General features: G+C 59.3%; 1 protein-coding gene across 1 annotated transcript; it reads right to left on the bottom strand.

Moving 5' to 3' along the window:
• SMARCD2 (SWI/SNF related, matrix associated, actin dependent regulator of chromatin, subfamily d, member 2) lies at nucleotides 1–12,507 on the bottom strand. Its single transcript, XM_021377861.1, has 13 exons — nucleotides 12,378–12,507; nucleotides 5,992–6,176; nucleotides 4,477–4,519; nucleotides 3,843–3,965; nucleotides 3,611–3,730; nucleotides 3,324–3,419; nucleotides 2,396–2,497; nucleotides 1,990–2,151; nucleotides 1,624–1,721; nucleotides 1,219–1,354; nucleotides 897–1,019; nucleotides 708–809; nucleotides 1–560 (listed from the first exon to the last, which is right to left on the bottom strand). Exons 1-13 carry the CDS (start codon nucleotides 12,459–12,461, stop codon nucleotides 507–509), a joined length of 1,428 nt encoding a protein of 475 aa, XP_021233536.1. The 5' UTR covers nucleotides 12,462–12,507; the 3' UTR covers nucleotides 1–506.

Raw genomic sequence — 12,507 nt, forward strand, 5'->3', positions numbered from 1 at the left:
TTTTTTTTTTTTTTTTTTATAAAACCTGTTCACAAAAATAGTGCAAAACATCGGCCACCAGCAGGGCTGGCATTTGGAATGACAAACTTTGGTTGAAGAGGGGCAGGGCTGGGCCTGCCCTCACGGTGGTGGGGAGGGCTGGCAGGGCAGGCAGCAACGCCAGGAGGGCTTTGGCCAGAGGCAGGGCAAGGAGGGGACGAGCCAGAGAGCGTGCTCACAGAGGGCTGCATTCATTGCTACAGGGAGAGGCCAACGGCGCGATGCAAAAGCAGGGACAGGTTAATGCGGCAGGACTTGGGGCAGGGAGAACCAGGGGACCCTCTGCTGCTCTGCCTGTGGCGAGAGCTTCCCGGCTGAGGGGAGCCCAGGGGTACGAGCGGCTCCAAATCCCTCCAGGCACGTAGGGTTTGTGCAAGTGCTGTGTTTGATTCCAGTAAGAAGTACCGTCAGGCTCAGGCAGCAGGGAGAGGAGGAGGAGGAGCTCCCGAGCCCTGCTGGCCGGCCTCTTAAGTGAGGCGGATCCCCAGCACTTGTTCCAGTTCCTGCCGACGCTGCTGGACCTGGAGGAGGCGAGGGGGTCAGGCAGGGCTCGGGGCAGGCCCTGTCCCTCTCTCCTTCTGTACAAGCAGTCCCTGCTCCCCGCTTTCAGCCTCCCTGCTGCCATCTCAGCCCATAGGAGCACCCCACCAGCACAGCACGGAACCCACCTTGGCGAAGATGTGTCTGCCCACAGCCTCCTGCGCCCAGGGCTGCTGGTAAAACTCAGCTCGCCGCTCCTCCTCAGGGTTCCCGATCACATCTGTTATGATCTGAGCAAAGCATAAAGAAGCAGCAGGTGAGTGCTAGGGCCGGCTCCTGCTCAGCCCCCTCGCTCTGCCCTACCCTCAACGTTTTACCTTGAGGTCCCTCCTCTGCGATTTGATCCACTCCTGGATGAAATCCTGCGGGTTGTTGCTGAAGCTCAGCATGAAATCACGCTGCGTCTTCAGCTGGTTGATGGATTCGATGGTCTCATGGATCTGCAGAGATGACACGAGGTGAGAGGCGGTTGTGAGTGACTCTGTGGGAACTGGAGTTCACGCCCAGTCCCCCAGAACAAGACTCAGCTGGCACCAGGCTCCCCCAGCTCCAGGGGCAGCCCCAGGAGTCCCATCCTGCTGTGTGCCTGCAACCCCAGCTCCCAAATAATGGGGAGCCCAAGAGGGGGGATCCCCACACCTTGGCATCCAGCGAGGCGATCTCCTGCTGGTTGGTGGTGGAAGCCAGGAAGTTGCTCATCTGAGCTTTCAGGGGGTCATCCACCTCCACGTCGATGTCGTAACACGCCGTCTTCTTCTGGTCGTTGGGGTCCACACTGGGAGGAGGAGGGAGGCAAGGTGTTAAGGGAACCTCCTCAGCCTCAGAGGCAGATCAACCACCCCCAAAAAGCAATATAAGTACCCCAATGACTATCCCAAGGAGCTCCCAAAGTTGCTGGGCTGATTCTTCCCCTCCCAGTGACCTGTGCTCACTGCTGTTTCGAGCTGGAGACCTTGCAGCACCTGGGGCCCTGCATCCTCTGAGAGGTACCCCCTGCAGCCCCCCCACCCCCAGGGGCACTGCCCAATACCCCTGCACCCCTACCTGATGGTGTGGTTGATGATGATGGGATCTGGGTGCTGCAGGAGCCCTGCTAGCTTCATGGGGATCTCAGAGAAGCGCATACGGACACAGTTGAAGATCTGGAGGGATAGAGCAGAGCGTTAACTGCTGATATCAGGGGCTCCCTCCCCCCACCACAGAAAGGGTTAGGCAGGAGCAAGGTTTCGCCCAGCCCTGATTTGTGCATGGCAAGCTGGTGGATGCAGAGCATGGAGAGGAGAGGACAGTGACCATTCCAAGCCAGGAAAAATACTTTTCTTGGCTTTGAAGTATGGGAATGGTGCTCTCCTCCCAGCAGGGACCCCCACAGCTACAACAGGGCAAGGGCACCGAGAGCTGTGAACTGACCTGGCGGAAGTAGCGGTTGCAGTTGATGTACTCCTTCTCGTGACCGTCCTGCAGCTTGTTGTGCTTGATGTAGAGCCAGAGTGCCTGCATGATGCTGGCACGGGTCTGGGTGTGCACCCCCAGCAGGCGAGCCAGGCGAGGGTCCAGTTTGTATTGTGGTGGCTGCAGGGATATGCAGGATTAAGGGCGTTTGGCACACGATCCCTCAGTGGGCACGGTGCCCCACACGGCCCTTGTGCCACAGCAGGCTGCGAGGCCATGCCTAGAGCTCCTCTCCACTGCTTTCTGCCCCTGTTCTGCACCACAGCACATAACCCAACAGCCTCCCTCATGCAGGACTCTGCTCCAGCCCAGGCTCGCTTCAACCCACACAGCTGAGCCCACCCACGTGGCCCCGGCACCCTACCTGGTGATCCAGCATCAGCAGCAGGGTGCACTTCACATTGACATCGCCAGGACGCTTCACTTGGAAGCCATCAGTCTCCTGGGTCGTGGGCAGACGGTGCCACTGTGAGAGAGTACAAGGACACTGTTTAACTTGGCCTCACTAACACTGACGTGCTCCAGCCTGGCTGCAGGCAGTTCAGGTGGGTTGGGGGAGCACTGGATTGGTTTGAGCGCTTGATTCCAATTGCTCAAACGGCTCCTGCAGTCACTGTGGGATCACAGTCCTGCTTCACCCACCAGAGGGGCTAGATGCCACAGCTGCTCTCACAAACCACTCCACATGAGATGGGGATTTACCTCCAACCAGGGGGTATCACCACAGAAACCAGCATTTCTCAGGGGTACAGCACGAGCTGGGTGCAGGGAAAGTCTGTATCAGGCAGGAGCACCCAAAAAAAAAAAAACACACCCGATCCCACTTACAGAGGATCATCATCTCTGTCTGCCTCCAGATTCACAGCTCTGTGGGAGCATGGGGCTGCCCAAGTCATCCATCAGAGCCACGTCCGTGCTGCAGCCTGACACCTCTCAGCTCCAGTCACGGACACGAGGGAGTTAAGAGCCAACCCTGGGGCTGCCCTGGAGCAAGCAGCCTGCTGCTGGGAGCCATCCAGGTGAGAGGGGGCGGGTTGGCCTCACCGGGCTGCCAGCCAGCACCGCTGAGCTGCACACTGCAGCCTGAAAAGCACAGCAGTGTGGTCCTTGGGGATGGCTCAGCACGGCTCTGCTGAATACACAGAGCTGCCTCTCCATCCTGAAGCACCCAGCGAGCCTTGCTGGTGCTGGGCTGGGGAGCTGAGCACCTGCAGGGTAAGCAGCAGGGCCATCTCCTTTTGCACTGAACAGCTCTCCTCATCCCACCTGGGGTGCAGCCTGGCACATCTCACCTCCACCAGATGGTTGTCTGGCCCATACAGCTCTTTGTCCAGCTCGATGACAAGGCTCTTGAAAAAGGAGGAGAACTTCCTCTTCTGCTTGCTTGGCTGCAAAACATTGCGTGCGAGGCTTGGCCTGATGCAGCCAACACCATGGAGGGCCCCAGCCCCAAACACCGCCTCCAGCACCCATGGAGAGAAAGAATGCATCTACCCCAGCCAGGCTTTCAGCACAGAGCACCACAGAACCAGCACAGCCCTCCTCCCACTGCCCAGTTTATCCCTGCCCAGATCCTTACGTCCTCCAGCAGTTTGCCCTCCACGCGTAGCTCCCAAGAGGCCACGCGCTCACCACCCTCTCCTTCTTCTTTGGCCGGGGTGAAAGTGTTGGAGATGTAAATCCTCAGCTTCCGCTTTTGCTGTGGAACAGGAAAACGAAGAGGGGGATGCTTGGAGCGAGAGAGTGGCTGGCAGCACCCATCTCCTCCCTCCACCCTGCCCAGCTGCTCGCCCTCCTGGCCAGTCACGCACCGTCAGCGGTTTCTTAATGGCCTCCTGAATCTCCATCCTCTTCCGAGCGATGGTTTGGTCCAGCTTGCGCTCAAAGGCGAGGAGGTCCATGTAGGCCTGGGATTCTGGGACAAGTTCCCGGATCTGTCAAATGGTGACAGTCAGTCAGTCCCTCATGTGCTGTGGTGGTGCTGCATCCCACCCCAAACACAGCATCTTTACCGGTGCCAGGCTTGACATGCCAGGGAGTAACCAAGTGACAAGTCCAGCACAACAGCACCGTTTCACGTTTCAAAACTCTCCCCAGGTCACAGAGCTGCTCTGATTGGAGCTAGTCACTGTACCTAGCATCCTGCTCCATGCCACAGGCAGGGACCACAACCCTGCACTGTCAAGAGGGACCCCAAGAGAGAAGCTTGGGAGTGGTGGGGGGGGTCTACATCCCAAGCCACTGCTGCTCCTTGCTTGCCCAAAGCCCTGCTTGCTTGAACTGTGCACACCCCACTCTCCAACCCACAAGACTGAAATGTTGCAGGCCACTTTGGGACGAGGTAGAAACACTCATCAGGCACCACGAGGTTCAGTGAGATCGTCCTACCATGGGGACTTCATCATTCCATTGTCAACTCCTTCCATGCACCAAAGTGACACTCACCCTCTGCGGCAGGACCTTGTCAGCCATCTTCCTCCTTTTCACCCTACAAGAAGCATGAAGAAAGGTTAAAAAAAAAAAAAAAAAAAAGATCCTGCAGCAATCACAGGACACTGTAGATGTTGTTGCCTGCCCATCTTCGGGGACACAGTCTGGTGGCTCTTATGGCCCCATCCAGGCCACGCATGGGGCCAGGCTCCATGGGGATGGATCAGTCCCAGCCAGGTTCCAGGATCCTACTGCAGCAAACAGAGTGATCCAAGGGGGAATGTCCCCTGTCAGTGCTGTGCTACGGGACAGGCACTTCAGAGTTGCAGGAAGGGAATGAAGAAAGGCTGTGAAAGCATCTGTAGCAGAAGCCTTTGGAGCAAGCGGATAACAAATTGTACCCCTGTGGGCAAGCCAAGCCAACTCCAGAGGGGAGGGTCTGGGAGCCTACCAGGAGGGAAAGAAGCCCAGTCCCTGGGTTCAGTTTGCTGTGCAGCTCCCAGGATCAGAGAGAAATACATGGGAAAATGCGCTCTTACTCTGCCCCATTTTTCACTCAGTTATGTAATGGTCCAGCATGCACAAGAGAGTTCCTTTTCCTTGGCAGCATCTAAAGCAGCAGGGCAGCAGATGCGGCACTGCTGCTGCCATCCCGAGGTGTCCCAGGGTTTGGCACTAAGGGCTGGTCCTGACCCCCCTTCTGCAGCCAGCAAGGAGCAGGGGAGCTCAGCAGAGCTCTGCACACAGCCCTGAGCTCCCCAGCACAGCTGATCCCACGCAGCTGCAGCCTTATCCAGCTGCTGACGTCCGCATTCAGTGGGCGAGGATGTCTCAGCCCCGTGTCCTTAATCCCCAGCTTGCTCTGGAGCACAGAATGGATGCGCAGCCCTGGCATAGAGCTGGTGGTTACAAAGGGATCACAAAGCTGTCAGCCCTGCTGTGCAGCAAGGGCAGGGAAGGGGACCAGAACATCCATTAGGACTGAGGGACCTTGAGGAACAGCCTCCAGTAATCTCAAAGCCCTCATGGAAACAGGAACAGGGCAGAGGAATTAGCAGTGTCATAAACAAGCGAGGAGCTGCTGGCAAAACCCCACGGCTCACAGAGACCATCCCAAGTAAACAGTCACGCTGAGATCACAGATCTGGGGAGGATCCCTGCAACCTGCTAGAGGTTCTCTGGGCTGGGAGTTGAACGCCCACCTATCTCTGTGCCTGCTCAGGCCAGCACGAAGCCCCCTGAGAAGGGGGAAAGACTCCGAAGAGCTGGTGGTTAAGCTAAAACATACAGCTTTCTGGTTACCGTTGGGGAGATCAGAGCACGGGGAAGCTGCAAGCCAAGTGATGTGCCCCAGCCCCACCTCCAACCCCAGCACTGAGCTCTGGCTGCTCTCCCACCAGCGGTGATGCAAACAACTGAGCCACGCTGCAGGTTCTGGTGGAGAAATGCAACCAGAAGGCAGCAGCTGGATCCAGAGGATGAACCCCTCCACTCCAGCCTGGCTGAGGGTGCTCCTGGGTCACCCCTTACCCTCTCCTCTGGGTGGCCATCGGTGGCTGTGACTGGGGAGCCAGCAGACGCTTCCTGAAGGGGTCCATCATCGACTGGGGCAGGCCGGGCCGCAGCGGGGACGCTGCTCCATATGGGGGTGCTCCTGGAGGTCCCACCTGCAGCCCTGCCATGGGCATGCGGCTGCCTGGCGGCATCCCGGGGCGCTGGTGGACGAGAGAGAGAAGAGTGGGTGTTAAACATGGGCCCCCCAACCAGGGGAAGGACGTCAGGAGGGTGGCATTCATTCCTGGTGGATGTAGCACTCCAGCTCTGGCTGCATCTTCTCCCCTCCAGGCACCTATACAGGGCATTTACAACCTCCAGTGGGATGCTGAACCACTTCTGCATGAGTCCCAGCCTGGGGCAGTACTCGTGGTCCCTCCTCATCTCCTGCAGCAGAGCAGTTTGGCCAGCATCAGCACTGCCAGCTGACACTGGGTCTGCACCATGCACAGCCCCCGGGTGCTCAACAAATGCTCCCAGCACCCCACTGCTGCTCATCCCTACTTGCTCCAGCACGCTTTGCCTGCACTCTGGGATCCTCTGATCCTCCAGCTTCCCACTGGCAAGGAACTGGTGAGGCTGGGAAAGCCACCAAGCCAGCAGAACAGCATTTCTCCCCCGCCACAGGCTCCCTGACATGCCAAGACAATTCCTGCAGCTCCCCTCCTGCCTTCTGACCCACATCCTGCGGACAGAGACAGAGCTTTGGTGCAGAGAAGCTAACAAAGCCGACTCCTTATCCCAAAGGGGCCAGCAGTCCAGCAAGGAGAGCTCAGCCGCAGGCAACGCTGCAGGCTGACGAGCTTATCTGCATGCAGGCATTAATTCCAGTGCAAATCCCACGCAAGATCACCACCAGCAGCCTGCCCGGCCTCAGCAGCTTTTAGAGGCAGGCTCAGAGCCACGGCGGGGGTTTGGAGCCAAAACCCACTCACCTCCTCATTGGTATGGCCAAGAAGTCTGTAAATGCAAACAAGAGAAGAGCTAATGCTGCCGGGCAACATGAACAGCTCTTGCTCCAGAGCCCATAGCCATGGGCATCCCCACAAAGCGCCAAACCCAGCAGGAAATCCCCGAAACACACCAGCCTCAGCACGGAGAAGCGTTCCACAGCTGGAAAGCCAAAGAGCAGCAGCCCAGGAGGTGGCAGGATGGGGAGCGCAGGAGGAATTTGAAAAAACACGCACATGAAGCCCATCGCACAACCATCTGCTGCTTTCACCTTCGCTTGGCTTGCCTTTGAAGCTGCTCGCCAACTTGCCTGTGCTACAAGGCAAAAGCTTTTCCTAACAGCCCCCAGATGTTTTGCTCCCTTTGATCAGCCACGCTTTGGCAATGCCTCGCTGCAAACAGGGCTGCACGGGCTTTGTCTGCAGGGTTCTGCTCGCTGCAAGGCACTGCCCGGGGCTGCATGTGGCTACAACCAGACGGCGCCCCAGGAACCGTGCTGATGTGAAGGTGAGGGCTAACGGAGAACAAACGAGAAGGAAAAGAAGCTTTGACATTTGTAATGAGCAAAAAAGAAATGTGGAAACCCTCAGAAAAGCCTCGCGGGACCGGGGCTGAACGCAGTCGCTTTGCGGTCATTTCCCCCCCCCCCCCCCCAGCCCAGGACAAAAGGGAAGGGGGAATCCTCCACGCGCGTTTCTTTCTCGGTTTATCCTCAAGATTTGCAACGGGCAGATGGAAAAGTCTCTCAGCAAAGCAAGGCAGCCTCTGCTGTGGCCACGCAGTCCTGCTGGGGGCCAGCAGCCCCCTCGCCTGAAGGCTCCTGGACGTGCAAACGCAGCACGGCTGTAAATCTCCAGCTAAGCCATTAAGCAGCATTACAGCCCCGGCGGGGCAAAGCCTCCAGCACCCTTCAGAAGCCCTGCCAGCCAGCAGGATGCAAGAGGGCTTACGTTCAGGAAATTTTATTAGAGCTGCTCAAACGGTGACCTTCCTTACATCCTTCCTGGCTAACAGATAGGCTGGGGGGCTCCGTCCTCTCCTCTTCATCTGGGGCAGCATTATGGTCCTAGCCCTTCCAGATGCCACTTCATGCTCCCCTCTCTGCCCCATGGCCTCCTCCTCCTCCTCCTCCTCCTCCTCCCACCGCCCGCGGGGCGGACAAAGGGCAAAATCTCGCAAGCCCCGCTCCAAGGAACGAGCTGGACGGCATCCAGCCCTCCCCGCAGAGAATGAGTAGAGCCATTTGGAAATGGGACAAAAAACAGCTTGTTTCTGCTCCCTGCCAAAGCTGGAAGAACGAATCGGGCTGGCCGCGGAGCAGCGGTTCATCCCAGGTCAGCGCGCAGGCCTCTCGCATTTGGGGAGCTCTGTTTAGAGTCAGCTTCCATCGGAGCTAGCGGGGGCTGGAATGCTTCTGGGTGGACGCTCAGCCGCATGACAGGAGCCTCGCAGCGTGCCAAGGGCCTGTTCTTGAGGAAGGGCAGGCCAGAAAGCAGACGCTGGTAGCAGAAAGGGAAAAGAAAAAAAAAGAAAAAAAAAAGGGGTGGGGGTGGGGAGCAGTAACACCGAAGGACAGATCTGCAAGAAGAAGGGTACAGAGCGCGTTGGAAGAAAAGCAGTAACTCAGAAAGCAGCCCCGGAGTCTCTCTCCATCTCCTCTCCAGAGGACAGCTCTTCTCCAGAGCCCACCAGTGAGGGGGAAGCTCTTCCCAGGCGCTGCACAAACAAAAGGACCAGCTGCACTGAGCTCATCGCTCTGCCAGGACCGTGAGCAGGGTGCGTGCTCCCCAGGGCCACGTGCACTCAGGAAAGGCTGAAAGGCAGCGAGCACCAGCAGCTCCCTGCAGATTCCCCAGGCAGAGCTGGTAGGCTCTGGGGCTCAGGAGGGCTCGTAAAACCCCCACCGCACCGAGCTGTCCCGACATGTGTCCTGTTTTCGCTCGGCTTGCTTTATGCACACACTGACATTTGGGGAGTGAAAGCCCACGCGCGTCCTTGCCCAGGAGGAGCCAGGGGGCAGCTCTTCCTGCCAGCTCCCCCTGCATCCTGCAGCACTTCCCGCTGTGACGTGGGCAAAAGCAAATCCTGCCCTACCAGGATCCCAGCTCTGCCAGGGATCTCACAGGCAGCTCGACCTCCTGAAAGCACAGCTTGGGATGAACTGAGACTCCTGCAGCACACCCCAAAATGCTGCTTCGCCCCTGTGAGCAAACCCCAGGCCCCGGGAGGAAGAAGAGACAGAGTTAAAATCAGCAGGAGGGTGCTGCTGCTGCTGCTGCTGCTGAGGTGTCACCATTTGCTGCAAGCTCTCGGACAGCTCCTTGCTCCCAGCAAGCCCCACGCCGCAGGCAGGCTGCTGCGATGCTCAGGAGATTGGCCGTGTGTCAGCACCTCAGGAGCAGGAGCCCCAGCTAAAAACTCGGCGAGGAAGTAGTAAATTAAAGGGCGGACGGGCAAAGCAGCAGGCAACGAAACCGAGCAGACGGAGGACACGTGCCGGCGACACGTCAAGCACCAGCTGAGATATCCGGGTCCAGGCAAACTTGCCCACGTGTGGCTTTCCAGCTGCAGATGTTCCAGGTCAGGGGCTCCGGCTGCTTCGCCACGAGCCGTGCAGGCTGCAGCGCTCACACCAGGAGCCGTGGTGCTCGGGGGAAAGGCCGCATTAGCGAAGTTTTCTCAGCAGCTTCCACGCCGCAGGGACTTGGCGAGAGAACAGAAGGGATGCACGAGTTACAGCCTGGGACTTTCACCTCGTGCTGATATGAAGAGCGCGGGACGGGGGGAGCGGGAGGGGTAAAACAAAGAGCAGCCTGAGGAACGGAGGCTGCGGCAGGCAGAGAAAGGAGAACTCACGGGATTTCTACCCCAAACACAGGTGCTAACGCAAGCGGGAACAAGGAAGGAAGGCGTTCAAGGTTCCCACTTGAAAATGGGGCAGCCTCAGTAATGCAACGCGGAGGCACGCACGGGAAGAGCGGTGCCCGGTGGAAAACACTGCTCAGATGCACAGGGAATGGCTCTGAGGGTCCCCACAAGGATCCCACGGAGGGAGGCGGAGCAAAGGCCTCCAGCAGCAAGCTCTGGAGATGCTCTCACCGAGCAGAACCTCACTGCAATGAGTCTGCAGGAGAAACAAAGGGAGTCCTGGCCTCTGCTGCTGCCTGCTTCCCTCCAGCCCCGAGAGGAGAGCGCTTCTCTGCTTCGTGTCATCGCTTCAATCAACTGGATGCTCAGCCTCTGATGAAACCTGCCTTGGAAACGGTTCCCCTGGGAAGGGTGGGTCAGGCAGCGAGGCGAGCGGCCGATCCCTGCTGCATGCTGCAGTTCCAGCCCCGCTGCTGTCCCCGGGCCAACCAAGGAACCAGCGAGAACCCGGCTCTCCTCTCCAAACGGGATCCAGCAGATCTGCTCGGGGGCGGAAGGCCCCAGCTCCTGCCTCAGCCATCTCCAGCCACGGCTCCTCCGAAATCACTTCGTTAGCAGTTGTTTGGATTGCAACAGCCCTTCCGTCCCACGGAAATGGGATTCCTGCTTGTCAGCAAGTGCCACTGAAACGCTTTTAACAGGGCGCTTCACTAGCTCCGCTTTTTGCCACTCATCCGCGCCAGCAAAGCAACGGCACGGGGCAACCTCAAGGCCAGAGCACCACTGTGCACAATCCTTTCTCCTCTGCGTTAACGAAGAACTGTGCCACCCAGCCGAGCCCATTCCCTACCGCAGCGTCAACCTCAGGGAAAATCCCCCAAGCCTGCAACTTGTACCGCAAGAAACAGAAGAAACTCCTGCTGAATTTACGCTAACCTGGGCCTTGGGATGGGGATGGACACACCGCCAAGCCGCTGATGGTTCATTTCCTGAGCATACTCCTGAAAAACCCTCTCCTTTCTGCTCCGGAAGCATCAGTCCCAGTGCCAGAGGGAGTTGTCCTCCCAAATTCCCTGCTCGAGCTGCTGGTGAATAGCCAGACACGCAGGGATGTCAAAGGATTAGCATATGTTTAATAATCCACTGATTAAAGAGTCCCTAAGCGCTCACTGGCGTAGACGAGGGCTGTTGTGTTTTCTACCGAGCATAACGGAGCAGAAGGGGCCTGAGTCACTCGCTACCCCCCGAGAAGTCCTGCGGGCGCCGCAGCACCGACCGCTTGGCGGGGAGGAGCCGCTTTCCACGGCCTGCAAATGGCAAAACAAAGGACAGACCGTATCGATTAGACCCAGTCCCCTCCCGCTGCAAGGCGGCTGTGCCAGCAAGCTGCTGCCCGGACGCACGGCGTGCGCGTCCCAAACGCCGCAGCACGCTGCCATATGCTCCCGCTCTCACCCTACCCCATCCATCCGCTCCCCACGCCTGCTTACGAGCGCGGCATTTCGGCCAGCACGGGGGGAAAGCAAAGCATATGCTCCCCTGTTTACCCACGGCAGAGCGATGCCCGCTGAGGTTTTGCAACCTGCTGCAGCGCAGGGAAGGTCGGGGAGAAGCCTCCCTAGGGCTCTGAGTCAAGTTACAGCCGAGGCAGGCCCTTGCCGAGCCGTCTCAGTTTTCACTTTGGGGCTTTTCGGCTTCACGGGTTGTTTCCTCCTTTTGTACAGCGAAGCTCCCGAGTTGGAAATCCCCCCCCCCGGCTCGACGGATTTCTTCCGTCTGAATTCGGAGTGCAACGCATCGCGGGACCGGGCTCCTCCATCTCCACCTGAACGTCACCCCGCGCCAAAAAGCCGGCAACCAAAATAACCCCCCCCCCCCCAAAGAAAGCGACCGCGTCCTGGAAAAGGCAGCAGAAAGAGCAGAGCCCACGGCTTCCCAGGGCTGCTGCTGCGGGCCGCGTTCCCTCTCCCTGACCCCGTTCCTTCCCCCAGCGTTCACCTTGCACCGCTCCCCCTGCGGAGCTCGCTGCTGGAAATGCCCACCTGCAGCTTCCAGCGCCCGCTCCTACTCCTGCAGGAGGTGGACGAGCAGTTTGCACGCACGGCGGGGCCGGCCGGCTCCGGGGCGATGCACACGGGGGTTCCTGCAGCACCGCGTGCCCCACGGATCCCCACCCGAGCCTGGACGTGCCCCTCACCACGGCCAGGGGGCATTGGGGGGGGGCTGGGTCCCACTAAAGGCTCCTCCGCAACGGCCACGGAGCGGAGCGCTTCGCCGTTAACAACTTTTTTAATTAGGGGGGGGGTCGTAAAGAGAGAACGGAGCACGGCAGAGCGCACAGGGGCCGGGTCCGCCGCCCCACGGTGGAGCTCCGAGCCCCCCCCCCCCAGCGCCGGGGCCGCCTCCCGTGGGGCCCCGCGCTCAGGAAGCAGCGCCGCTTCCTCCGGCCCCAAAGGCCGAGGCCTCTGACCCTCCTTCCCCCCCCCCATCCCGGCCCCACGGCGGCTTCGGAGTCCCGTGAACAACATCCCCCCGCCCCTCACCTGGTACTGCGCTCCCGAAGGCCCCATCGGGCGGTATCCCGGGGCGGCCGCGGAGGCCGGAGCCGGGCTGGGGCCTCTCATCATGCCGGGCCCGGGGCCCGGAGGCGGAGGAGCGGCGGCGGCGGAGGGA

Source organism: Numida meleagris, chromosome 26 (genome assembly GCF_002078875.1).
Source record: "Numida meleagris isolate 19003 breed g44 Domestic line chromosome 26, NumMel1.0, whole genome shotgun sequence".
Classification (NCBI taxonomy): Eukaryota; Metazoa; Chordata; class Aves; order Galliformes; family Numididae; genus Numida; species Numida meleagris.

Excerpts from the sequence above, each read along its gene's own strand:
- SMARCD2 (XM_021377861.1), bottom strand. The coding sequence starts at position 12,461 with ATGATGAGAGGCCCCAGCCCGGCTCCGGCCTCCGCGGCCGCCCCGGGA. Across the intron at positions 3,420-3,610 it reads AGGGCAAACTGCTGGAGGAC|CCAAGCAAGCAGAAGAGGAA; the intron begins GTAAGGATCTGG and ends AATGTTTTGCAG. Across the intron at positions 2,498-3,323 it reads CAGACAACCATCTGGTGGAG|TGGCACCGTCTGCCCACGAC; the intron begins GTGAGATGTGCC and ends ACTCTCTCACAG.